This window comes from Rhinoderma darwinii, chromosome 6 (genome assembly GCF_050947455.1).
Source record: "Rhinoderma darwinii isolate aRhiDar2 chromosome 6, aRhiDar2.hap1, whole genome shotgun sequence".
In the NCBI taxonomy this organism is placed as follows: domain Eukaryota; kingdom Metazoa; phylum Chordata; class Amphibia; order Anura; family Rhinodermatidae; genus Rhinoderma; species Rhinoderma darwinii.
Genome location: NC_134692.1, coordinates 82,015,039 through 82,040,283, shown reverse-complemented (window position 1 = coordinate 82,040,283; position 25,245 = coordinate 82,015,039). Strand labels below are relative to the sequence as shown.

Genomic DNA, 25,245 nt, shown 5'->3' with positions numbered 1-25,245 from the left:
GAGGGTTCAATTCCGCCAGTACCTGCCAGGTAAGAGGGCAAGGTATGGCGTGAAGATGTATAAGCTGTGCGAGAGTGCATCAGGGTATACCTACAGGTTTAGGATATATGAAGGAAAGGCCACCCCCAAACCAGACTGCATCCTGGACTACAATAGGTACATGGGAGGGATGGACTTGTCAAATCAAGTCCTGAAGCCCTACAGCGCCATGCGGTGTGGTATAAGAAGCTGGCCGGGCACATCATACAGATGGCTTTGTACAATGCGTATGTGCTACGTCGATGTGCAGGCCAGAGGGGAACTTTCCTGGAATTTCAAGATCTAATCTTTAGGGACCAGGAAGGGGGGGCACCCAGTACTTCTGGAAGCGAGACCACACGCATCGTACCAGGGCAACACTTTCCAGGAGAAGGTCCCCAAACCGGTGGAAAGGGAAAGAGTCAAAAGAGGTGCAGAGTCTGCTATAAGAGGGGGATAAGGAAGAACACAATATACCAATGTGACACGTGTCCCGAAAAACCAGGGCTCTGTATAAAAGATTGTTTTAAAATGTATCATACATCCCTTGATTTTTAATTTACCCTGATGCACTCCGCACAGCTTACCCCCCTCATCTTTCCCTTCTGAGCCCTGCCGTATGCCCAGGCAGCTGATAACAGCCACATGTAGGGTATTGTCGTACCCAGGAGAACCCACATTACAATTTAAGGGGTGTATATCTCCGGTGGCGCATGCTGGGCACACTATATTGGACACTGAAATGGCATATACATATATAAAATTGCAAATCTCACACTGCACCATCTGCTGCGCATTATCTTTTACACAGTACCTGTGGGGTCAAAATGCTCACTACACCTCTAGATGAATGTCTTAAGGGGTGTAGTTTTTAAAATGGGGTCACTTCTCGGGGGTTTCAACTGTACTGGTACCTCAGGGGCTTCTGCAGACATGACTTAGCACCAGAAAAGCTCCAGTAGGCCAAATGGTGGTCCTTTCCTTCTGAGCCCTCCCATGGGCCCAAAGGGCAGTTTATCACCACAAATGGGGTATTGCCGCACTAAGGACAAATTGGGCAACAAAATGGGGTATGTTGTTCCTTGTGAAAATAAGAAATTTTGATCAAAAATGACATCTTATTGGAAAAAATATCATTTTTTTCATTTCACAGCCCAATTCAAATAGGTGCTGTGAAAAAACTGTGCGGTCAAAATGATAACAAAAACCATAAATGAATTCCTTGAGGGGTGTAGTTTCCAAAATGGGGTCACTTCTGGTGGGTTTCCATTGCTTTGATACCTCTGGGGCTCTGCAAATGCAACATGGCACCCGAAAACCAATCCAGCAAAATCTGGACTCCAACAAACACATAGCGCTCCTTTCCGTCTGAGCCCTCCCATGGGCCCAAACGGCAGTTTATCACCACAAATGGGGTATTGCCGCACTAAGGACAAATTGGGCAACAAAATGGGGTATGTTGTTCCCTGTGAAAATAAGAAATTTTGATCAAAAATGACATCTTATTGGAAAAAATATAATTTTTTTCATTTCACAGCCCAATTCAAATAGGTGCTGTGAAAAACCTGTGCGGTCAAAATGATAACAAAAACCATAAATGAATTCCTTGAGGGGTGTAGTTTCCAAAATGGGGTCACTTCGGGTGGGTTTCCATTGCTTTGATACCTCTGGGGCTCTGCAAATGCGACATGGCACCCGAAAACCAATCCAGCAAAATCTGGACTCCAACAAACACATAGCGCTCCTTTCCTTCTGAGCCCTCCCATGGGCCCAAACGGCAGTTTATCACCACAAATGGGGTATTGCCGCACTAAGGACAAATTGGGCAACAAAATGGGGTATGTTGTTCCCTGTGAAAATAAGAAAATTTGATCAAAAATGACATTTTATTGGAAAAAATATCATTTTTTTTCATTTCACAGCCCAATTCAAATAGGTGCTGTGAAAAAACTGTGCGGTCAAAATGATAACAAAAACCATAAATGAATTCCTTGAGGGGTGTAATTTCCAAAATGGGGTCAATTCTGGTGGGTTTCCATTGTTTTGATACCTCAACGCCTCTTCAAACCTGGCATGCTGCCTAAAATATATTCTAATAAAAAAGAGGCCTCAAAATGCACTAGGTGCTTCTTTGCTTCTAGGGCTTGTGTTTTAGTCCACGAGCGCAGTAGGGCCACATGTGGGACATTTCTAAAAACTGCAGAATCTGGACAATACATATTTAGTAGTGTTTCTCTGGTAAAACCTTCTCTGTTACTAAAAAAAAATTGAATAAAATTGAAATTCAGCAGAAAAAATGAAATTTGCAAATTTCATTTCCACTTTGCTTTAATTCCTGTGAAATGCCTGAAGGGTTAAAAAACTTTCTATATGCTGTTTTGAATACTTTGAGGGGTCTAGTTTTTAAAATGGGGTGTTTTATGGGGGTTTCTAATACATAGGCCCCTCAAATCCACTTCAGAACTGAACTGGCACCTTCAAAAAAAGGCTTTTGAAATTTTCTTAAGAATATGAGAAATTGCTGTTTATGTTCTAAACCTTGTAACGTCCAAGAAAAATAAAATAATGTTCAAAAAACGATGCCAATCTAAAGTAGACATATGGGAAATGTGAACTAGTAACTATTTTGGGTGGTATAACCGTCTGTTTTTCAAGCAGATGCATTTAAATTCTGAAAAATGCTATTTTTTGTAAATTTTCTCTAAATTTTGCAATTTTTCACAAATAAAGACTGAATATATCGACCAAATTTTACCACGAACATGAAGCCCAAAGTGTCACGAGAAAACAATCTCAGAATCGCTTGGATAGGTTTAAGCATTCCGACGTTATTACCACATAAAGTGAAATATGTCAGATTTGAAAAATGGGCTCTGAGCCTTAAGGCCCAAACTAGGCTGCGTCCTTAAGGGGTTAAAGGAGGACATGGGGGATGTGTCTGAAATGGAGGATGCTATTCCACCTATACGTCAAAATGTACAAGCACACTCTCAGGCTGGTGCTTGCGGTACAAGCAAAGGCTGATGATGTGGAGAATCAATTGCACAGAAATTATGTCCGCCTGGTGGGAGTGCCAGAACAGGTTGAAGGCAATAACTCGGATGAGTTTTTTGAAACCTGGCTGCTTGACACATTTGGCCGCGATGTACTGTATTACCTTGCTGCACAATGTGCATTTCTGAGGATCGGAGGATAGGGACAAATGGGGATCAAGTGTGCATATATGGTCTTACCTGGGGGGTGGGGAGAACCCATTGGCTGCCTTGGAAGCACATACTTGCAAATGGTTAGCGAATAATAGACCATTGCTACTTCTCTTACATAAAGTGTGGTGGCATTGTAAATGGATGCTAGGGATGGGTGAGATTGCAATGTTTATACTCCGATATGGAAGAATCCCTTTCTGTGGGAACTACCAATTGGAAGGCATGCATGGTTGGGCACAAGAAGGCATAACTAGGTTGAGTCAGTTCTATGAAGACCCCACCTTTTTTAAATCCTTTCAGCAATTGAAAGACGAGTTTAAGTTGGAACAAAGTTTGTTTTACCAATACCTGCAAATCCGTCATGTCGTACAGACGCAGTCTCAATCGGTGGATCTGACCATGCATGCAGTGGGAGTGTTTGGGTATATCACAAATGCCTCAATGTTATCAGAACACTTGGGGAATCTTATGGAGCCCATTAAAGGGAAGTGGGAGCAAGATGTGGGCCACATCTCCAAGGAGCAATAGAATTAAATAGTAGCGTCGCCCAGTAAGTATGTCCATTAATATAGCGCAGAGGAGATCGCAGCTCTTTCTAATTCACCGGGTCTACGGGACCCCTTAGGTTCTGAAGAAGATGGGAATTAGATTTGATGCTTAGTTCCCCCGGGTGTACACAAGACAAAGCGGATATCTACCATATGTTTTGGGCTTGTGGGGCTCTGAGGGGTCTGTGGGGGGAGAAATCGGAGTTGGTGAACCCGGGTCTATGATGCGAGGCCTCCCATGGATCCGGTAGTGTTTCTTCTGGGATATGTTGAGGAATTGGAGGGAGAGCGACTAGAACAGTTGGCCTTCGCTAAAATGCTATACCAGGTGAGGAAGGGTATAGCCAAGCATTGGCTAGATGCAGACCCACCCTCGCTAAGAGAAATCAGGGGGGCTGTGAATCATACGGTTCTGTATGAGCATAAAATTTACTCAAAACGGGGGGTTAATAAATTTGAAAAACAATGAAAATGGATAAATAACTCAGGGTTGGCATCGGTGGAATTGCTTACACTTCACTCGTTTACATAGGTACAGTAACACTGGTAAGAAAGTATGGTGTTGGGGGCCTAGAGGGGGGATTTTGAGAAAGAAGGGGGCGGATCCTGACTCTGCTAAAATGATTCATCACAATAATGATAAGGGATAAGGGTTTGCTGTAGTGTATGAGAAGGTAGAGTCCTGGGGAGAGGTGTCACTGATTGTGTCCTACAGTAAAATCAGATTATACTCGGGGGAAAGGGCTGTTGGGGGACGGGGGGGGGGGGGGATGTTGGGGGAAGTTGTTTTGTTCTGTTTACTTACATGTATTGGCTGGAATGTACTAACATTACTGTTGTATCTGCTAATGCATCTTGGATGTATGTTCCTGCCATTGTCCATAAACTTGATCTGATTTAAAAAAGTTACAAGAGCGTGACGATTAATGCAAATCTATTGTTTTTTCAGTAGGGTAGAAAATGTGATCATGCTTTCTTTTATCCGTTAGCGTTATCTAGTGTTTCCAGAACAGTACAGTTTCTGCTTTGTATTTTGAACAGGGAGGAAATAGAAAAGCAAAAGGCAAAAGAACGCTACATGAAGATGCATTTAGCAGGAAAAACAGACCAAGCAAAGGCTGACTTGGCCCGTCTAGCAATCGTTCGAAAACAGAGGGAAGAGGCAGCAAAGAAAAAGGAGGAAGAAAAAAAATGTAGGTGTTCAATTGGATTTATTGTTTCTCCACTTCCACCATCTTACAATATTATAGATACAGGTGCAACACACGGTGTGCCTGAATTATCCTATGTGATCGCTAATAGGACAGTGATATTGGAGGGTTCCTTGCCAATGTTAATAGTGCAGTCCGGTTTTTGTTTTTTTCGTGTTTTGTTTTTTTTTTGCTTATGTATAGAATTTCTGATCGCATACTTTTTCTTAGGGTGAGTTCACACACAGTTTTTTTATGAGTTTTTTGACGAAGAAACCACGCCGCAAAACGCGCCAAAAATGCCTCCCATTGATCTCAATGGGAGGCGGAGGCGTTTTTTTTTTTCCGCGAGTGGAAAAACCGGCTCGCGGGAAAAAGTGACATTCCCTATCTTCGGGCGTTTACGTCTCTGACCTCCCATTGACATCAATGCGAGGCAGAGAAAGCATATTTTGCTGCGTTTTATGCCCGCGGCGCTCAATGTCCGTGGATGAAAAACGCAGCAAAAATCAGCGTGCAGGCAGAGGAAAATCTGCCAATAAATTCCAAACTGAAATTTGAGGCAGATTTTCCTCCTGCAAAAAACTCTGTGTGAACTCACCCTTATACCAGTGCAGTATCCTCTGTTTAACAAAATTATATATGTATATACAACAGTTCTTGCATAATACATCTATGAACTAGATGGACTAAACATGGAGTTAGCCATGTGACTTCCCTACATGTCATGTGGCCCCTTGCATTTAGTTAACACTGTACAGGTATCGAACAGGTAAATAGCAGTTTGAGGAGCAGAATTTATAAAGTATTTCTACCTACAGCATCTCGGCATCATGTCTAATATTCTTTAATTCTAATAATCTTTTTTTGTGTTTTTTTAAATAGGTAAAGGGTTATTCAATATCCTTTTATAAACTGATGGCGTATCGCTAGGATATGCCATCACTTATGATCATTGGGGTCCAACCTCTGGAACCCCCAGCAATCTTGAGAATGAAGGGATGTCTGTGCTGGTTTATCGCTGCAATTTCCATGCACGGTGGTTGGCCAGGCACCGCTGTGCAGAGAAAAACATTGACCGGGACACAGCGCTGAATCAGTGCTGCAGCCCCTTTATTCTCAGAATGGATGGTGCTACCAGAGTTTGGACCCCCAACAACCATAAAATGATGGCATATCCTAGTGATATGCCATCACCCTGCCACTTAATAACAGATAGCAATGTTGTACATCACTTGGAGACTATCATTCTAGTATTTAGTTTTTTCTATTTGATTATCCACATAAAAAAAAAAATTATCTTGAAAGATCCCAATGTTCACACTAGTCACTAGAACAGGCACAATCGGCTGACACTTCCTTCCTCTGAAGCTCACTGGTCAGCTTTGCTGTATAGATTGAGAAAAAGTTAAGTAACTCGCCCAACTTTTAATGATCATGAGATGACTCTAATAACAGCTCTATTGTACTGCTGGAGGCCTAGCTAAGGTAGGATAGTAACACTATTGTAACGACCAGCAGGAACCATTCCCATTCCACCGAATTGGCTTAGGGCCACCTCTAACTGAGTTGTCTAAGCAGCCTCCCTGGTCTTCACCCTTTAACCCCTATACAGGGATCTGGTCTTCGCTGCGGGGAGACTGTCAGGTCGCTACCTCTTGAGATGGCCCCTGCGGAGTAGCTGCTTTCCAGACAGATGCTAGACAGACACAGGTAGATGGTAACTTGATGGACGTTTGATTGCGGATCACGGATGATGTGGATAGCAGACACTGGAAGACAGGCAGGTAGTTGGCAGCTGGATACAGGCTAGGAGAAGGCGGAAGACGTCGGCGGCTCGTGGGAGGAAAAGCCGCAGAGGAAGGTACAGGACACGGGTGTGCGTTGCAACTACACACGGAGATAAGGCTCTGTATGCACCTCTCTGGTCTCTAGGAGAGGGGGCTGTATTCAATCACTTTACATAGTTAATAAGGTTGAAAAAGGCACTGGTCCATCAAGTCCAACTTATAATACTACTGTGTTGATCCAGAGGAACGCAAAATCCCTATGAGGTTGATGCCAATTGCCTCCTTAGGGGTAATATTCATCCCTGACTCCAGATATGGCAGTCAGAATAAATTCCTGGATCAAAATACCATCTCCAGAATCTAGTACTCCTAACTTCTAATATTAGATTTTTCAAGAAAGGCGCCCTGACCCTCCTTGAACTTTCTCAATGAACCAAACATCACAACATCCTGTGGCAAAGCGTTCCATAGTCTCGCTGCCCTTACAGTAAAGAATCCCTATCTATGATTATATTGAAACCTTCTTTCCTCTATTTGTAGAGGATGTCCTTTTGTCATTATCGGCCTACAGTGAAGGAAATAAGTATTTGATCCCTTGCTGATTTTGTAAGTTTGCCCACTGTCAAAGACATGAACAGTCTAGAATTTTTAGGCTAGGTTAAATTTACCAGTGAGAGATAGATTATATAAAATAAAAACAGAAAATCACATAGTCAAAATTATATATATTTATTTGCATTGTGCACAGAGAAATAAGTATTTGATCCCTTTGGCAAACAAGACTTAATACTTGGTGGCAAAACCCTTGTTGGCAAGCACAGCAGTCAGACGTTTTTTGTAGTTGATGATGAGGTTTGCACACATGTTAGATGGAATTTTGGCCCACTCCTCTTTGCAGATCATCTGTAAATCATTAAGATTTTGAGGCTGTCGCTTGGCAACTCGGATCTTCAGCTCCCTCCATAAGTTTTCGATGGGATGAACTTAATGTGCTTCTTTTTGAGCCACTCCTTTGTTGCCTTGGCTGAATGTTTCGGGTCATTGTCGTGCTGGAAGACCCAGCCATGAGCCATTTTTAATGTCCTGGTGGAGGGAAGGAGGTTGTCACTCAGGATTTGACGGTACATGGCTCCATCCATTCTCCCATTGATGCGGTGAAGTAGTCCTGTGCCCTTAGCAGAGAAACACCCCCAAAACATAATGTTTCCACCTCCATGCTTGATAGTGTTCTTTGGGTCATAGGCAGCATTTCTCTTCCTCCAAACACGGCGAGTTGAGTTAATGCCAAAGAGCTCAATTTTAGTCTCATCTGACCACAGCACCTTCTCCCAATCACTCTCCGAATCATCCAGATATTCATTTGCAAACTTCAGACAGGCCTGTACATGTGCCTTCCTGAGCAGGGGGACCTTGCGGGCACTGCAGGATTTTAATCCATTACGGCGTAATGTGTTACCAATGGTTTTCTTGGTGACTGTGGTCCCAGCTGCCTTGAGATCATTAACAAGTTCCCCCGTGTAGTTTTCGGCTGAGCTCTCACCTTCCTCAGGATCAAGGATACCCCACGAGGTGAGATTTTGCATGGAGCCCCAGATCGATGTCGATTGACAGTCATTTTGTATGTCTTCCATTTTCTTACTATTGCACCAACAGTTGTCTCCTTCTCACCCAGTGCCTTGTGCAGGTCTATGATCTTGTCCCTGACATCCTTAGAAAGCTCTTTGGTCTTGCCCATGTTGTAGAGGTTAGAGTCAGACTGATTAATTGAGTCTGTGGACAGGAGTCTTTTATACAGGTGACCATTTAAGACAGCTGTCTTTAATGCAGGCACCAAGTTGATTTGGAGCGTGTAACTGGTCTGGAGGAGGCTGAACTCTTAATGGTTGGTAGGGGATCAAATACTTATTTCTCTGTGCACAATGCAAATAAATATATAGAATTTTGACTGATTTTCTGTTTTTTTTTATATAATCTATCTCTCACTGGTAAAATTAACCTAGCCTAAAAATTCTAGACTGTTCATGACTTTGACAGTGGGAAAACTTACAAAATCAGCAAGGGATCAAATACTTATTTCCTTCACTGTAGGTGTAAAGAATAACATTAGAAAGATCTCTGTACTCTCCATTCATCATTCATATATTTGTACATTGTTATTAGATCACCCCTAAGCCGTCTTTTTTTCTAGACAGGATAACCCCATGTTTGATCGATCTTGGTACTGCAATCTAGCCATTCCCATTGGTCGCCCAACTTTGCGGCCGCTCTAGTTCAGCTATGTCCTTTTTATACACACTTACCCAAAAGTGTACACAATATTCCATATGTGGCCCGACTAGTGATTTTATATAGAGGCAAAAGTATATTCTTGTCATAATTTTTTTTGCCTCTTTTGATGCATCCCAAGATATTATGTGCCATGGCAACAGCTGCCTGGCACTGGTTACTAAATTTAAGTTTACTGTCCACTAATATCCCCAATATTTTTTCAGTGGCAGGTTTACTATTTGTAAAAGGGGGTGGTGTAATAGCGGAGTTCACTGGCTAGTGACGCCCACTACTACTTACTTTATATCAGGGTCACTAGGGCTATACCTAGTTCCCCTACCTTTTTCTTATATTAACGTCAATCTAATTGCTTTGCTACTAAGTGGATACGACTGTATAGTAGAAATAAAGGTAATATTTATTAATACACACCGTAAATAATACTTAGATAAAATACACCAGACACGGTAAATCACAGTATAGTATCTGTGTATCCCAATATGCATAACAAGTTAATATGTATTGAATACACGGACACTACATTTGGTACAGTATAAACAAGTTATCACAATCCTAATCTATGCCACCACCCATGTACCTAAACATACATATATACGTTTCAATACATACACGCTCACTATTTCTGTCCCACTCCCTCTTAAATATAATTGTCCCTGTACACTAAGGGTTAACAAGGGATAAAGGGTTAACCAGGGAATGTGCAGGTAGTTAAAGGGTTACCAAGCGATTACAGGCAGGTGGGATAGAGTTGACTCGGATATAATAGATGTGGATTACAGGCAGGTGGAAAAAGAGTTCACTAGGGATATGGGAATGTGCAAGTAATGTGAGGGTTAACCAGGGGACCAGGGGGATCAGGATGTGCAGGTATAAAGGGTTAACAATGGACAATGCTCATTGTATAAGGGAAGGTAAGGGTTGTGGGGGAAAGGTAAGGGTTAAAACCGGGAAAGGTAAGGGTTAGAAAGAGGAGACCGGCAGAGAGAAAGGGTTAAGTGTAGCTGTGGCTACACTTGATACTTAGCGTGTAGGAGCCGGAGACAGGAGCAGGAAGAAGACCAGAGGTCTGCGGGGCAGGAGGCAGGACAGGTGAGCCGGCGTTTGTGGAGTGGTGAGGGCAGGTCCCAGCTCTCGTTGTTGGAGTGGTGAGAGAGGCAGGATCCACCCATGAGCGTACCGACTCAGGGCTATTTAAGCCCTGCCGGTACGCTCGTTAATGTGGGCGAGTGGCGCTTTCCCGCAGCTAACGCGGGTTGTCGCAACATGGGTCGTCGCGGTGATATCAGATCACCGGCCAACTTATGAGTGCGAGAACGCCCACACGCGAGGGAAGTTCAATTCAGTGGGAGTGTCCTGCGGTGCACAAGTGCATCGCAGGACAACCGCCCAACTCCCTCTCCGCCTCCCCCCGTCCGCAGAGTATGGAGGCAGGAGATCACAGGTAGTATCTCCTGTCTCCCTCTGTTAGTCAAAGCAGGACAAAGGCTAATTCAATGGCTGAACATATTGCAGAAATTATTGAAAGTAGGGCGTGAAAATGAAAGTACATTCTTTTGAACCAGCCATTCCAGGTTCAAAATGCTCACTATACCCCTAGATAATTTCCTTGAGGGGTGTAGTTTTACAAATGGAGTCACTTTTGGGGGACTTCCGCTGTTTTGGCACTTAACCCTTTCAGGACCAAGGTCATTTTGGCCCTTGAGGACCAGTCCTATTTTTTTCAAATCTGACATGTCATTTTATGTGGTAATAACTCTGGAATGCTTTTGGCTATCCAAGCAATTCTGAGATTGTTTTCTCGTGACATATTGTACTTTATATGAGTGGAAAAATGTGGTTAATAAATTCAGTGCTTATTTGTGAAAAACGCTAAAATTGAAAGAAAATTTGCAAAAATTATGATTTTTCTAATTTTAAATGTGTCTACTTGTAAAACAGATAGTAATACCACACAAAATTGTTGCTATTTAACATCGCCCATATGTCTACTTTATATTTGCATCGTTTTTTGAACATTATTTAATTTTTCAAGGCTTAGAATTTTAGCAACATTTTCAAGAAAATTTCAAAAGGCTATTTTTCAAGGACCCGTTCAGTTCTGAAGTGGCTTTGAGGGCCTTATGTATTAGATAGACCCCATAAATCACCCCATTTTAAAAACTGCACCCCTCAAAGTATTCAAAACAGCATTCAGAAAGTGTTTTAACCATTTAGGCGTCTCACAGGAATTAAAGCAAACTAGAGGTGAAATTTACAAATTTCATTTTTTTTGCCGAAATGTATTTGTAATAAAAAAAAATCTGTAACACAGAAGGTTTTACCAGAGAAACACAACTCAATATTTATTGCCCAGATTCTTCAGTTTTTAGCAATATCCCACATGTGGCTCTAGTGTGGTAATGGACTGAAGCACCGGCCTCAGAAGCACAAGAGCAACTTTCTAAATGCTGTTTTGAATACTTTGAGGGGTGAAGTTTTTAAAATGGGGTGACTTTTTGGGGGTTTCTAATATATAGGGCCCTAAAAGCCGCTTCACAACTGAACTAGTCCCTGAAAAAATAGCCTCTTGAAAATGCGAGAAATTACTGCTAAAGTTCTAAGTCTTGTAATGTCCTAGAAAAATAAAAGGCTGTTCAAAAAACAATGCCAATCTAAAGTAGACATATCAGGGATGTGAATTAGCAACAATTTTGTGTGGTATAACTGCCGAACTTACAAGCCGATACATTTAAATTTAGGAAAATGCTTATTTTTGCAATTTTTCACAAAATGTTGGTGTTTTTCACAATTCAATACTAAATGTACCGAGCAAATTTTAACAGGAACATAAAGTCCAATATGTCACGAGAAAACAAGCTCAGAATCGCTTGGATAGCTAAAAGTTGTATACATATCTTTGTTTCCATAAATCTCAACATACATTAAATCGCTTTAACCGTATCTTCTTCCTTATTTTAAGCATTCTCTTCGCTCCCTCTATCGCAACCTTGCTTTTGTCTTATAACCTCTCTTCATATTCAGATTCCTTGATTGTAATATATTAATTTCTTCATCACTGCCCCCTGGCAGTCGATTGCGCTATTGATTCCGTCCAAAAAACAAACCTGCCGGAATGGTGACAAACGGAAACCATTAGCAAGGTTTCCGTCACCATTGATATCAATGGTGATGCAAACGGAAGCTAAGGTTTCAGTTTGACTTTCCGTTGAGGGGTTCACCCGACGGAAGCCTCAGACGGAACCCCTGAACGGAAAGCGAACGCTGATGTGAACCGGCCCTAAGAAATAAAAACATAATTATTCAGACAATCCAACAGCATGGATTTACTTCTTTTAAAGAAACCGATGACTCTTCAAACACAATGGATTTTTTAAGACCAGATGGATACTCCATGCAAGATGGAATCAAATAACCAAGCTTTCAAAATGGAGTCTCACAAACACATTTTACTCACTTGCACATTTCCCACCTTTTGTTTACTTGAGGACATTTTGTATCCAAGCCAGGTACTTAAAGGAGGGCTTATCCCCCCTTAAGGACTTCCATAACCTTTTCACCTCATCCCCTGGGCATGTCCACAAAATTCCCCCATACCCATTTCATTCATGGGGTACGCCTGATCAAAGGATCTAGGAAGGTGCGTAATCCTTTCAGCTTTCGCCAAGTTTTGACAGGCCTCGGAATATGAGGCGCAGAAGCAAATATAAAGCAATACATAATAAAACAACCTGCAGGACACTCTGGAGCAAACCCATCATGCACCCACAATACCCTTAAACCAGTTAGAGTGGTTTAGCCATGACAACCAATCTGGCCATTCCAGATTCCAATCATCTTCAACACTGCATCACATATGACTATATACTCTGTTTTTATTAACAGAACTTTTACCACTATGGATACAACAGGTTGTGGGCAGCATTTTTTTCAAACCTAAAGATACCCATGAGTAATGTCCACATAACATAACTTCAGGGTACTCATTGCTGCCATGTACTTCTTACTTATGAGTAACAACAACCAGAGACCTTCACCTCATAACTCCACATAATAAAACACCTTAAGTTGTAATTTGCAATACTGTGGCATATTTACATACATTATAATTATAAAACTCAAATAATATAAACAATGGGGCCTCAACTAATAAAAAAATGCTATCACCAATCTCATGCTATCACCAATCTCATGCTTACACGAATCTCCGTATTTTCCCTTCAGGTCTGTGTTCCATTAATGTATTGACAAGTCCTGTACATTGTCCTCCTCTTCTGTCTTCTTCACTTCACTGACTCACCCTTCAGGTAACCCACACCGTTGTGGTGTCAGACTATACAGTGTTGTCCAGTGGGGGACTTATTATTACCCACCTCCTAGTCACTATTACCCACCTCCGCTGTGAACACTTAGATGCTGCTGATTGGTTCATGCAGGTCTTTGGCCTTTGCTTTACCTTGACTATTGCTGATGTCAGCAGGACTTTGTATGGTCCTTCTCATCTGTCAGACACTGTTTCGTTAGTGTACATCACTGGGCTGTACACAGCACCTCACGCTGTGAGCCTGGGGTGAGTTACCTTGAAGCGGATTAGTGGAGTTTTATTATGACTGCTACAAACCGTCCACATCGAAATCCACTTCCTCCGGGATGTTGCTTGTCTGCACGGCTGCTTAGAATTGTCATGAACTGTCTTCAGTTCATGACAAGCACGTTGTATGCTCTCAGGCTGTGCCTGCCTCATCTCAGTGATGAAGTTGATCATTTTAAAGTCTTTGGTGTAAGTTTGCTGGCACTTGCTGGGGGACCAAACCTTTGTCAATTGTTAATATAAATACTCATCAGGTGATAACATCTACATACTCTATAAAAATTGTTCTAAATACATACAATAAAAGGGACAAGCCATTAAATCAAACAAACACCTTTTATATATAAAAAAAATAAAATAAAAAAAAAAAACCTTATCTTTTTCCCACTGTCCAGGGCATTTAGAAAATGTGCAGCTACTGTGTACATTTTATTTTGCACTTGGTGTAACACTTTAAAATGGGATTTGTACTTTGATCTGAGCTGATTACCTGTGACAGCTCCTACCCACAGAAATATTCACAGATACCCTTATACACATTAATAAAAATAATCTTTATTCCCTGGAAGGTCGCTCCGTGGCAGATAGGTGTGTTGGTAAGGTTGGCACCGGTCTGCCAACCGGTCTCACACAGCTCTAAAAGAATTTAGCAGCAACAACTGTAAAACCTAGGACATACTAATTAGATCTTACCAAATCGATCCATTCAGTCTTGGAGGCATATGTGAGGCCACACACCATCAATAAAACTGCCATCAAGAGTGCTACCGGTTTACCTTCCTTATCCGTCCACATTCCATTAGAATCTGGTTTTCACGCCTTCTGCTCCCAGTTGGACACTTCCTGTGGAGAACAATATTTTTACCGCATAATCAATAATTTATTTTAATAAGGTAATTCAATTGAAGAAAAACATTAACAATGACATCTTTACGTTAAACATACACATTGGGCAGTATACTAAAAGTGATACATGCAAACTGATTATTTTATTATTTTTTTTATATTATTTTATATATTTCACAAACTGTTCTTATCAAACAGCTTGTTCAGTCCTAAACAAAACTAAATAATGTGCACACACAGACCAGATTCAGGTATAGTTTCTGATCTGAATTTTGTTTTCTAAAATTTTCCTCTCAACAAAAAAATGGTTTCAAATGGGAATCTACTTCCACTGAGAAGTTATCATTTACATAGTTATAACACACTGCTACACCTTTTATCTGATACATGCCTCCAATAGTCCAATTCTAAGGCACGATGATCCAGAATTTTACATGAAACTTAACCTCAGTATTTATTATACTAATGGCTAATATCTTGGCCATTGTGCAAACACCAGTACAATACTTGGGGTAAAAACTGTTCCCCTGTCGCTTTCACACAACTTCACTGAGAATTTTCTTGCCCGTTTTCTTTGCAGTGGGGAAGACTTCAGGCCACCCTGAGAACGGGTCTATGCGTACGAGCACATATTGATACACACCTACCTCATTCACTACTATTTTTCCCCAGGCACTTTATCTGGGGACACATAGTAGTATATCCAGCAGTCGCTGGAACGGGTAATCTCGCCGGGGTGCACTTTTCATAGATACCTTTTGCTGTTTTACCTATGTCATGCTGTGCGCATATCATGCTGTGCGCATATCATGCAGGCTACTAAAAACCTAGTGCGGCATTATTGAATCCAGGGGCAAGCAATTTGCTGATACCTGGCTGCACATACTCTCCTTGCCTGGTATCATCTCTTGTGCTCTCAATTGGCTTACCCGATGATCCAACAAAGTTCCTACTACCAATGGGCCCATAATTGTTGGTGATGCCAAAAACGTACCTTGAGTCAGTGTAAATGTCAGCCGTCTTACCTTTTGCCTGGTTGCAAACCTCAACGAGTGCCTCCAACTCCGCTTCTTGAGCAGAACAAGAAGGTGTGAGAGGTCTCTGGGTAATTTACCTCGTGCACAGTTTTCTACAAAAAAACCTCAATCTGGGTTACTTGCGGGAGTCCCATACACATTTTATAAACCTAGCTCTGTCTCATTAATTCAACACAATTGCGTGGTGTCTCACTAATATGTAACTGATCAGTCTCATCACTACTCCTCCCACTTGGTCCCTGTGGAAGTATTGTACAGAGTTCAAAACTGCATATCTCAACATAGTGAGGTTGGGCACTTTATCTGGGGACAAATGTTTGGCCTCCTGTAATGTACAATGGCCTAGAACAGTGACTTTGTCCTGACAAAATTTGCATATTCTCTGTAGATACCTCGCAGCCGCTTGCTGCCAAAAACAACGTACGTTTTCAAAATGACATTTAGAGTGTCTTACTCACAGCCCAGAAGTATGTCATCAATATACTGCAATAACCGGGTTCCTTCAGTGGCCGGGGTGCAGCCTTTCAATACTGCAGCATACTGTATTGCTTGCCTGCATGTGTAAAAGCAAAAGAAACAACTGTAAGGCCTCCTGCACACTTCCATCACAGTCTTCACGGCCGTTTTTGACTGGTCCGTGAACCCGTTTTAGCGGGCGTGTGATTTCCGTGTGCACTCCGGGTTTCTGTTTCCGAGCGCCGAGCATGGTACTGTCCAGGGTGCTGAAAGAGCAGGGTTGTTCAGCGCTAGTCACTGTTCAGGGTGCCGAAAGAGTTAATGGGCTGCACTGATCAGCGGTAACTCTTTCAGCACCCTGGACAGTGACTAGTGCTGAAGAATGACCATGCTCGGCGCTCGCAAAATACAATTTATAAAATAAAAAATAAAAAAATCAGTTCATACTTAACCAGAACTCCCTGCGTTTTCCCTCTTGTCCGGCCTACTGGGATGACGTTTCATCCCATGTCACCGCTACAGCCAATCACAGGCTGTAGTGGCGGTCACGCAAGTCTGGATGACGTCAGAAGGCCGGCCTCCAGGGATGACGCTTCATTCCACGTGACCGCCTCTGCAGCCAATCACAGGCTGCCACGTCATACGGGAAGGTTGGACTGGAGGAAGAAGAGGGACTAGTCACCAAGACATGCCTTCAGTTTTTTTGACGGCCCCATTGACTTGCATGGGACTCACGGTCCCCAAATCTCGGACCAAAGTAGGACATTCTCTACGTTTGTCAGGACGGAGCAACGGGACAGTAAAAAAAAGTGTGCATGTCCCCATTGAAATGAATTGGTCAGGGTGCTAGCCGGCAGAAAAACGGCTAGCACTCTGAAGAAAAAGACTGAAGTGTGCACTTAGCCTAATTCTTTATCTACTGAAACCGAGTGCAAAGTATCTGCCAAGCCAACCACTGAAAGGCAACAAGCCATGTGTTACAGTACATACGTTTTTCAAGCCCCCGTGTATCTCATGCTTTTATTGCTTTCTAAACAATCATAGGATGTTTTAATATCTGTATTTTAATTCTCTTACTTTTGGGACCAGCGGAAGCAATGTAGCTGGAATAACACGTGAAAATTCAAAGAAGGAGACTTCATACGTAGTGATTCTAGTACAGCGCCACACCTGGTGAAGGAGCTTACTGTAATATTTTACTCTCTCCCTGTGTTCTATAAGACTGTCAGTGGTCACATTCTATCAGACACTGTAATCAGCTGCTGCCTCCCCCTGTATTGTTACTCACACAACCCCCCCCCCCCCCTTTCTTCAGACACATGCTTTGCTGGAAGAAGTGAAAACTCCTGACTACATTTATAACTCTAATATCTGACTTTACACAGTTAACTCTAATTATTTAACCCCACACACAAGGCACGCCAAAAAGCCAGACACATTTACACCTTGTATTTAAAGAGGCTCTGTCACCAGATTTTGCAACCCCTTTCTGCTATTGCAGCAGATAGGCACTGCAATGTAGATTACAGTAACGTTTTTATTTTTAAAAAACGAGCATTTTTGGCCAAGTTATGACCATTTTCGTATTTATGCAAATGAGGCTTGCAAAAGTACAACTGGGCGTGTATTATGTGCGTACATCGGGGCGTGTTTACTACTTTTACTAGCTGGGCGTTCTGATGAGAAGTATCATCCACTTCTCTTCAGAACGCCCAGCTTCTGGCAGTGCAGATCTGTGACGTCACTCACAGGTCCTGCATCGTGTCGGCACCAGAGGCTACAGTTGATTCTGCAGCAGCATCAGCATTTGCAGGTAAGTAGCTACATCGACTTACCTGCAAACGCCGATGCTGCTGCAGAATCATCTGTAGCCTCTGGTGCCGATGTGTCCTCGCTCGTCTGACACGATGCAGGACCTGTGAGTGACGACACAGCGTGATCTCTGGAGAACACGGCTGTGTCTGCACTGCCAGAAGCTGGGCGTTGTGAAGAGAAGTGGATGATACTTCTATACACAACGCCCAGCTAGTAAAAGTAGTAAACACGCCCCGATGTACGCACATAATACACGCCCAGTTGTACTTTTACTTTTCAACACGCCCAGTTGTACTTTTGCAAGCCTCATTTGCATAAATACGAAAATGGTCATAACTTGGCCAAAAATGCTAGTTTTTTTAAAATAAAAACGTTACTGTAATCTACATTGCAGCGCCTATCTGCTGCAATAGCAGATAGGGGTTGCAAAATCTGGTGACAGAGCCTCTTTAAATTTAATGCACAAATTTACACAATGCCGCTGTTAGAAATGAGAGCATGCAATATAGATCTAAAATCAATGCTATACTGTGACCACTGGTCTCATCCATCAGTCAGCCATGCAATACCTGCTCAATTAATAATCCTGTACCAGTCTGCTTTTCAGACTCTACACGGCACACATATTACATCACACCCCCCTTTCCTATCCACATTATTGAATAGAGAAATTTGGAAAAAAAATGCAGATAAAAGACAGTCTTTTATTATTTATGTAATTATTATTTTTTTTTTATCTGCATCTGAAATAAAATCTGTGTTATACACCAATGACTACGTGGAATCAGTGAACCACTCACATCTGAGCGCCCGTTCCAAGGAGCATCTTTTTTCCAAATTTCTCCATTCAAAAATACCACTAAGAGGAGGCGTCCTGAGATGGATCCACTCGCCGCGGTTTAGCTCCAGAGGCAAGCACAGTGTGAACAAGACTGAAGGGGTACAAGCACCTCACAAACTACAAAGTTAAGTTGTGCTAACGACACTGCACAAATTAATGAGGTGAGCCCCACCACATCAGTATATAACTGAATTATTCTATTCATACGTTATCACCTTAGAGGAGCGCCGTTTCTCTCTCTTTTTGTCTTTTTAAAACATAATCCACATTATTATCATCAAATCCTTGCACGGAGCACTCCGCATTCACTTGTTCTGTCACTTTAAGCTACGCAATCTGCTTTCCCAGTTAACTCACAATTATTCACCACCCCTTGTTCATCTCCACAAACAAACATTTTATCAACATCCACACAGCCTGCCTTTTTTTAAACAATATTTCACAGTTTGATATAGCGTCCTTGCTTGCCATGTTTGATTTCTTTGGCTGTATACCACAGCGTTCCCCCTGTCACTCTGCCCTCTGAGTTCTCGTGGTACTACCTACAGGATATTACCTACAAATATCCAACCTCTCTGTCACATACGGACAGTCTATATCGCTGCTGGGTCAGTGGTCTGTGACTCTCAGCTCTGTCACCTACGGACGCTTGTATTACCTCTGAGTCAGTGGTCTATGACTCTCGCCGAGTCAGGCGTCCCTGACACTTTGCTTTCTCAGAACAAACGGGCAACAGGATAACCTTTCCCGTTATCCTTGGCAGTTTTACACAACATCCAAATAATAAAGGACATTATCTACAACGGACTTCTAACAATACAACACAAATCCATCAGCTCTGTTAATTTCGGGTTTATTCTACACATTCTTCAGCTTCTTCACCGCATACACAGTTGGACTACACGTAATGGACACACTACCAGACCTCTGAATTTAGGTTTCTCTATCAGCACAAGTTTGATTTACACATCTTCAACATTATCTCAAGATAGACGTACGCATCTGCAATCGTTTATCACACAAAAAGTATTCAACATACCTCATACCTCTGTTTAAGTTTTTCTGCGTCCAGGAGATTGTGACATCTAGACAGCTAATTCAAAGTCGCAGCAATACATGAATAAGCTTCTTACCTACCGCGGGTTTACTGTTTCACGGATGTACCACTGCCCGACCTCCCAGCGACATCCATTAGACGATTAATCTCCCGGGTTTCAGCACCAAAAACTGTTGACACCATCATGGTTACAATATATTTGATTGAAGTTTTAGATAGTTGTTTCAACTGACAGCTTCTCAGTAAACTTATCCAGATCCAAATTATAGGTTATATTGATATATGAAAGAGTAGTAAGAGACACAGAGTCCATGCCTGCTTACTCAAATATTCTTCTCTGGCTTTATTGACAAAAATTACTATAAGATCTTTCGAAAAAGGAGTTGCTTGATTTCAGCCAACCGTTTACAATGTGACGTTGACTCGGATTTAGCCAGTAGCATACGCTGAGGTGATGTACGTCCTGTACCAATCACAAGCAAGAAAGGCCCCTCACATGTAAGAACTACAAAAGATGGGTCATACTCAACCCCGCGTTGAAGTAAACTAGCTGTATTCCCATATTTTCCATAACAAGGAATCATAACATTAGCTGAATAATAAAAACATAATTATTCAGACAATCCACCAGCATGGATTTACTTATTTTAAAGAAACCGATGACTCTTCAAACACAAAATGGAATCTTTTAGACAAGATGAATACTCCATGCAAGATGAAGTCACATAACCAAACTTTCAAAATGGAGTCACATAAACACATTTTACTCACTTTCACACCTTGAGGGGTGTAGTTTCTAAAATAGGGTCACTTCACGGCGGTTTCCACTGTACTCTGGTACCTCAGGGGCTTTACAAATTTGGCATGGCGCTCGAGCAGCAATCCAGCAAAATCTGAGCTCCAAATGACCCTCCTTCCTTTTCCAAGCCCTGCCATGTGCCCAAACAGCTTATACAAGTGTACTTATAGGGTATTGAGTAACATATTTTGTGGTGTGTTTTTCTCTTATTACCCCTTGTAAAAAGGAAAAATTTGGAGCTAAATCGACATATTTTCCGGAAAAAATATTATTCATTTTGACTGCCTAATTTTAATAAAATCTATGAAACACCTGTGGGGTCAAAATATCACTACACCCCTAGATAAATGCCCTGAGGAGTGTAGTTTCTAAAATTGAGTCACTTCTCTGTGACTCGGGTTTTTACTGTACTGATACCTCAGGGGTTCTTCAAATGCGACATGGCGCCTAAATACCAATACCATATTCTACATTTTAGTGGGAAAATTTTATTTTTTCACTTTCACGGCCTAATTCAAATGAATTCAGAAAAAAACCTGTGGAGTCAAAGTGCTCACTATACCTCTAGATTAATTCCTTGAGTGGTGTAGTTTTTCAGATGGAGTTACTTTTCGTGTGTCTCCACTGTTTTGGTACCTCGTGGGCAATGCAAATGCGACATGACACTAGGGCTGGGCGATTATGACCTAAATTAAAATCACTATTAATTGAACATGTAACTTCGATTACGATTAATGACTGATTATTTAGGCCACACCCTATTTACATGCTACGCCATTGAAATAATATTTATTCCCGTATACTGCTGTATATAATATACCCCCTGACACTGCCCCCACACAGTATACTGCCCCATAGCTGCCCTCACACATAATAATGCCCCCATAGCTGCATCCACACGGTGTAATGCCTCCCATCGCTGCCCCAAACTACAACTGGGGGAGATCTCTTTGCTCCTCCGGTCTGTGTGGCTCAGTGCAGACAGGCACGATGATGTCACTGCCTCGCCAGTCTGCGCCAAGCTTTAAGCTTCTGTCGATACATAGTGAATGGAGGAGCAGTGACCTTACTGCCTCCTGCTCTACCATTGGATTCAACTGTATCTGCGTCCTGAAGACGAAGATCCAATTGAAACCGAATTGAAATTCGTTTAATTTTTTGGATTAATTGCCCAGCTCTACATGGCACCCAAAAACCATTACAGCAAAAATTGAGCTCCAAAAGACAAATGGTGCTCCTTTCTGTCTGATCTCTTCGGTTTGTCAAAAGTGTATTTAATGAGAACATATGGGATATTGTCGTACTCGGGAGAAATTTCTTTACAATTGTTGGGGTGCTTTTATCCCTTATGAAAAATCTGAGCTAAAACTTTATTTTATGAGAGAAAATTTAGATTTTCGTAAATACAAATTTAGAATAATGCTATTGTTTGAAAATGTTCTCTATATTTTGGTGTTTTTCACAAATTTAATCTCATCGCTTGGATGAGTAAAACAATTGCAAAGTTATTACCACATAAAGTGACACATGTCAGATTTGAAAAAATGGACTGCGTTCACATCTGTGTCGCCAAGTGGTTAATCAAATAAACTAGACACATGAGGTGAAAATACTATTCAGAGATGAACAAACTAGCTTGTCTGGATGGTCATAAAACTTAATGAGGATCAAAGAGTTTGACAAAAGTTACAGAGATAACATTAGACTATAAAGAAAGACAGGACAACAGACTTAGGCTTCGTTCACATCTGCAACAGGGTTCCATCGGAGCTTCCCGTGAGAAAGGAACCCTGAATGAGACAAATGGAAACCATAGGTTGATTTGATTTCGATGGTGACGGATCCAGTGCAAATGGTTTCCGTTTGTCTACATTGTGCAAGGGTTATGTCGTTTTGACTGAATAAATACCGTAGTCGATTATATTGTCAAAGATGACTTCTGCCCTCGTGCCCTTCAGATACTCCCATCTTTGACTATATATCACCTAGAACCATGGTTCTGGTGTTGTTTTAAAGATGAGAATATCAGCTCTAGAGAATCGCAGTTCTAAGTGGTATAGATCCAGAGATATGTGTAGTCAAAGACATAGTTGGGTATGGGATCTGTATCTGCAGCTCACGTTCCCAACTATGTCTTTAAGTGCCAGCATTTCCGGTGCTGTGGCACCTAGAACTACTAAGCTTGAGATTCTAATTTTTAAATCGACACCAGAACCATGGATTTAGGTTCTATAGAGCCAAAGATGGGGGCTTCTGAAGTGACCTCAGCCTGACTACTCTTCAGATAACAGGCAGTGTTTGACTGTTCTCAGCTAATTTGCATATGACTGTGGAGGCAATTTTTTTTTTTTTTTTTTTTTAGGTGAACGGGCGATTTTTAGTTCAAAAGAGGGAACGCAAAAACGGATATATCTTACCCTACCTGAAGGTGATGTGGGTGTAGTGGTGAAAATGCTGGTGACCGGTTCCCTTTAGAATAGTCCATGCAGGGAAATGAAGCCGGCTGAGAAGCCATGCCTCGGCAGTTACAGTAAGCACTCTGTATGTCTGCTTCAACCTGCCACTGATTGGCTGACGTGGTTACGCTATGTGACCACTGCAGCCAATGAGAAAACCCAACCCAATGCTTAGGAGCCCAGTCACGGTTGCGACCCCTATAGCTACGCCACTGCCTGGGACGCTGCTCTGCTGCTGACAACACAGTTCATATATTTGAGTCGTTGACATCGCGTCTTGACTTATATATATTAGTATGATTCGATGATTTAACCCACTTAGTTTTATTTAACTTCATCGGTTTACTCCTGTTTCTAAATAAGGTATATATATCTTTCACAGGACCGATTTAAGAAACTTTTATATATGTCCCATTTAGTTTGTGTACTTTTATTTTTGAGGACATTTTCTCAGTTTATACCATTATGGTCATCCTTTAGCTGATGAAAATTGGCCTTTCTGAAGTATAGCATTTTTGTAGTAACCATAACATAACAATCCGACATTTCTCTGTCACCTGATTCTCATTCATTGCAGCTGCCATAAAGCAGACATACTGCTGCACTGTCCATACAGGAAGGATGTCTGTGTCTCCAGTAAGGCCGCCTCCAGAACATTTTTTAAAAATAGCTACAATATTTAAAAAAAAAAAAGGACATACATAATTAAGACACGGGTCATGTAAGGGGCTTGTTTGAGTACTTCAGATATGTTGTTGATTCACAAATGTAATAAGTTTTGGATAAAAATGACACATTATCTGTAAACTTTATATTATTTGTACATTGTATATTCAATGTGTTTGATAGAAAATGTTTTTGGTTTTTTTTAAAGAAAAAAAACTTTTTCATGTATTGCTGTCTGCAAAAATATTGATTGCAAAATACTGGAAATAAGTGATTTTATATGTTAACAATAATTGTGTCATGGAACGCGCTTTAGCCTCTATTCAAGGGTCCTACGCTCGTACTTCCTTATGGGATCAATGGACTGACTCTCTACTTCGACATACTCTTATGATTACCTTAGTCGAATATGTGGTCAATTTGCCGTGTCTGGATCGGGAGTTTTGTTTGTTTGTTTGTATGTTTCTTTTTTGTTTTTCTGTAAAAAAAAATGTGATCCTTATCCCAATGCTTTGTTTGCAATGTTTCATTGCTGTATGTAATGATTAGATGTATACTGGATCAATAAAAATCTGTTTATTAAAAAAGAAAAAAACCATTAAGGGGAGATGTATCAAGTTAGATTCAACCTCTCATTTTTCAAAGGTCCTTTGGAAAATGAAAGCATCTAATTGATTTCCGTAGGCAACTACTCTACTTCTCTTTTACACCAGTTTTGATACATCTCCCCCATTATTTCTCTTCTACATTCTTAGAGGCTCTGTCACTAGTTTAGTAATGCACAATCTCTGAGCTAATCTACTAGGCACTGTCACATTAGTAATGCTAGTGAAAATTGTGTCCCAAATCGTTTTATTTTTAAAGTTATGAGCTTTTTTCTAAATATGTAAATGAGCCCTTATTAGACAAGTTAGAGGTAACCGCAGCGATTCTCATGAGGTGGAGCTTCCTCACAGCCTCTGACCTGTCCTATCAGCATGAAGCTGCTTCACACAGTATGAGAGACAGTCTAGAGGGAAGGGGCATCACTTCTAATCTTTCATATGACACCAGGATCGCAGTTCTAGCTGTGAAAAAAACGGAGATATCGGCAGTTGAATACACAGTCGAGAATAGAAGCTGTATACTATATGATGACACTGTGTTGCTGCCAGGGACGGGAGAGAAGCTGTAAGCTGATTGGACAGCGTCATACAGAAAACATTACACCGCCCAGAGTGAAAAGAGAGTCACCTCCTATTTGGCTATTAGAGCCACGTTAGCATATATAGAAAAATGCACATAACTTTTAAAATAATAAACATTTTTTAAAACCAGTCACACAGTTATCAGCAGCAAAGCGCCTATTAGATTAGTTCGCATATAGGGAATCGATAAACTGGTGACAGAGCCATCTAATTAGAACTACAATTAGATGCGTCAATTGTTCACTTTAAGGACAGTGCTTGATTGTGGCTCCTTCTTCTTGGTGTTCTACCAGCACTGATCTTTATGTTGTTACAGTGGGGCAGTAAAGAGGAAAATGAGATGACTGTTCGCAGATTGCAGGCAGTGCAGGGGTAAGCAGCTTCGGGGGATTTCATTTTCCCTTTATTTTAAAGAGAACCTGTTACCTCTCCTGACATGTCTGTTTTAGTAAATAA

The 25,245-nt window shown here is 41.5% G+C and overlaps 1 protein-coding gene across 5 annotated transcripts in view; it reads left to right on the top strand.

Annotated features, from left to right (window-relative positions):
* The window catches only part of PDAP1 (PDGFA associated protein 1), a 110,584-nt gene that overhangs the window by 83,266 nt on the left and 2,073 nt on the right, over positions 1-25,245 (top strand). For 2 of the 5 annotated variants that reach the window (XM_075829979.1, XM_075829978.1), the window contains exon 5: positions 4,814-4,965. In XM_075829979.1, the coding sequence (XP_075686094.1) occupies positions 4,814-4,965 (152 nt within the window). Of the gene's footprint in view, positions 1-4,813; positions 4,966-22,842; positions 22,909-25,105; positions 25,162-25,245 lie in introns of all 5 variants that reach the window. The other 3 variants (XM_075829977.1, XM_075829976.1, XM_075829981.1) reach the window with 3 other exon arrangements.